This window comes from Nelumbo nucifera, chromosome 4, assembly GCF_055504915.1.
Source record: "Nelumbo nucifera cultivar China Antique chromosome 4, China Antique-T2T, whole genome shotgun sequence".
NCBI classification, from domain to species: Eukaryota; Viridiplantae; Streptophyta; class Magnoliopsida; order Proteales; family Nelumbonaceae; genus Nelumbo; species Nelumbo nucifera.
In genome coordinates, this window is record NC_142652.1 from 24,698,671 (window position 1) to 24,702,069 (window position 3,399).

Here is a 3,399-nt window from a genome sequence, read left to right on the forward strand (position 1 = left end):
ATCTCTTTAATTACTAGAAGGTTCATATTTTTTAGTTGTAATAAGTGTGATTGTAGGAATCCCAATATTGTTTTTTTTCTTGGTTTGAGTATGTAAAGGCCATTCTTCATCACTAGCACTTGAACTAATATGGATGCATCCTAGACGCACCTGTGTTGAATAGCATGGTTTTTGAATGGTCGTTGACCTGGATGGTTGGACCATTCATCCTGGAAACCATCTAGTCAACTCACAATTGGTTTTGTTTCACCCCTGAACTGGAATTTAGCCAAAAACAGAAAAACAATTGATTTGGTCAGCGACCCACTAACCCAGGTGGTCAAACCATTGACCTGAACAATGGATTTGGCTTTTTCAATTTAAATTATTTTTTTAATTTTTAAATTACAACCATTTTCCGTTAGGACTGAACGGTCGAACCATTGACCCGGAAACTAGTGGCCAAAGCGGATCATAAAACATTGTTGAACAGTTGTTAAATTTTGAAAGGGCTTAAGCCCCATGTAGTGGAAATTCTTTATGTTAAAAAAATAATCCACTTTCTTGAAGTTTTCTAGAAGTTTCCTAGAAGTTCAAACTTCTAGAATTAATTAGCGCTCTAGAAATTAAATCTCTAAGTCTCTAGAAAAAGTAATACACTTTTTAGAGGTTCTAACTTCTAGAATGTATTTGGATCTAGAAGATGATGATTTCTAGAAAAGGTAAAATTCTAGAGAGAGATGTCTAGAATGTTGGTTGGCTTTGCTCCACTTACTTGACCCTACTATAAATAGGGCTAAGCTTGTACATTTGAGAACAACCCAATACAAGTTCCCATTTTCCCAACAACTCGAGCCTTTATCATTTGCTACCATCCTATCTTACCTAGTCTACTCTCTCTCACATCCCAAGTCCTAACAACTCTACTCTCCTTCATATCCCAATAGTGGTATCAGAGCCTGTTCGATTATTTTTGGGTATTATTTCCTTTTAAACAAAATTCACTATTATCCCAAAACTTATCATGGCCACCACTTTAGCTAATAGCCAAATTCCAATCCCCATTTTTTCTGGAGAAAATTATGACTGTTGGTCCATTAAAATGAGGACTTTTTTCATGTTCCAAGGTCTATGGGAAATTGTAGATAAGGGATTTACAATCCCTGAAAGTAGTTCTACTCTGTTTATAGCAGAACAAGAGAAATTACAGAAGAATATGGAGAAGGATAATCTTGCTCTCTATAACATACAGATGGCAATGGCGGAATCGATTTTTCCAAGAATTAGTGGTGCTACAAGTGCCAAAGGTGCATGGGATACCTTGAAGGAGGAGTTTCAAGGCAGTGCCAAGGTATGTACTATTAAACTTCAAACTCTTAGAAGGGATTTGGAGAATATAAAGATGAAGGATTCTGAGACCACTAAAGATTATTATTCTAGGTTAAGAGAAATTGTCAATCAATTGAGAGCCTATGGAGAAGATATTACTGAAAAAATGGTGGTTGAAAAAATATTAATTAGTGTGGTAGAAAAATATGATCCAATAGTAACCACTATTGAGGAGACAAAAGATATCACCACTCTGTTAGAAATAGAATTGGTGGGCTCTTTAGAAGGTTACGAAAAAAGACCGAGTAGGCGTGATAAAAGTTTTATGGAGAACGCCTTTCAGTCTAAGCTCAATATAAGGTCTCAGAAATCCAAAAGAGATGAAAGAAAATTTAGAGAAAATTCCAGAAAAGAAAAAAGTTCTAGAAACGATGAGAATGGAGGAGATATTAGGAGAGATAAAAAAGGAAAATATCCGCAATGCCGTATTTGCAAGAAAACCAATCATGTTGAGAAAGATTTTTGGTTTCGGGGAAAACCACAATGTCAAAATTGTAAAAGACTTGGGCATGTAGAGAATGATTGTCGTCTTAAGAAAAAACATCAAGCTAATTACTCTGAAGAGAAGGATAAAAATAACTATCTATTCTATGCCTGTCATGCTGCTTCAGAAGTAAAGGGCGGTACTTGGTATTTGGATAGCAGCTGTAGTAATCACATGATAGGTAATGAGAAGATCTTTAAAGATATAGACAAGTCAGTCAAGTTACAAGTCAGGCTTGGCAATGGAGAATTAGTGGAGGTCAAAGGTAAATGAACTATCACTGTTAAGAAAAGGAATGGGACACAACTCATACAAGATGCGTTGTTAGTCCCAAGATTGGAGACAAATCTATTGAGTGTAGGGCAAATGGTGGAAAGAGGATATTCTCTACTCTTCAAAGGAGACACATGCATAATATACAACAGCAGAAATAAAAGTTTGGAGATTGCTAAGGTAAAGATGCAACACCAAAGGAATTTTCCAATCATATGGCAGTACAACAAGACAACAATGAAGGCTTAGAAAGATGAATCATGGCTTTGGCATCGAAGATTTGGCCACTTCAATTTGCACGGGCTAAAAATACTCCATCAAAAAGACATGATGAAGGATCTGCCATCCATTTAAGTGATGAACGACATATGTGAAGGATGCTTGCTTGGTAAGCAACATCGGAAATCGTTCCCATCAAGTGGTGCATGGAGAGCCAAGGCAATCCTGGAGCTCGTACATACAGATGTTTGTGGATCAATGAGCACGACATCCTTCGAACAAAGCAAGTACTTCATTCTCTTCATTGATGATTTTACAAGAATGACTTGGGTTTATTTTATGCGTGAAAGGTTAGAAGTCTGTAAGATTTTCAGAAGATTTATGAATCTCGTTGAAAAACAAAGCGGCCAAAGCATAAAAGTGATCAGAAGTAATAGAGGAAACGAATATACTTTAAATGAGTTCGACAAGTTTTGCAAAGATGAAGGCTTGGAGCATCAATTGACCATTGGCTATGCCCTAGAGCATAGTGGAGTTTCAGAAAGGAAGATCAGAATAGTGATGGAAATGGCAAGATCAATGCCATTGGAACAAGGCATGCCTAAGATGTTTTGGGCAAAAACAATACATACTGCAGTTTATCTACTTAATAGATGTCCAACAAAAGCAATAGAAAATAAGACTCCTATAGAAGCTTGGAGCGGAAGGAAGCCGTGGGCACAACACTTGAGAGTTTTTGGATACATTTGGAGGAAAAAGAAATGAAAAAAAAGGAATGAACATTTATAATAACAAATGACAAGATGAAAGCAAGGGAAATAGTTGAATGAAAAAAGAAAAAGAAAAGCTCTATTAGTTTAAGGTTAATTAATAGGTAAATTGAAGAAATAAGAGTTAGGAATGAGATTAGATTTTGGGGTTCTACATCTCCTCCCCATCCCTACAAACATTATCAGGTTCTACTCACTTGATAGTCTAAATTTCAATAAGGACATCATGTAAGAAATTTTTGAGAGTAGGAATTAGACCTTAAGGCTCGGTTTGAAAGGTGTACA

At 36.2% G+C, this 3,399-nt stretch overlaps 1 protein-coding gene across 1 annotated transcript; it reads left to right on the forward strand.

Annotated features, from left to right (window-relative positions):
- Nucleotides 1-1,081: 1,081 nt before the first annotated feature.
- LOC148792093 (uncharacterized) lies at nt 1,082-3,109 on the forward strand. Its single transcript, XM_088903723.1, has 2 exons — nt 1,082-2,117; nt 2,502-3,109. Exons 1-2 carry the CDS (start codon nt 1,082-1,084, stop codon nt 3,107-3,109), a joined length of 1,644 nt encoding a protein of 547 aa, XP_088759849.1.
- Nucleotides 3,110-3,399: the final 290 nt, after the last annotated feature.

Excerpts from the sequence above, each read along its gene's own strand:
- LOC148792093 (XM_088903723.1), top strand. The coding sequence starts at position 1,082 with ATGAGGACTTTTTTCATGTTCCAAGGTCTATGGGAAATTGTAGATAAG. Across the intron at positions 2,118-2,501 it reads AGAATTAGTGGAGGTCAAAG|GATGCTTGCTTGGTAAGCAA; the intron begins GTAAATGAACTA and ends ACATATGTGAAG.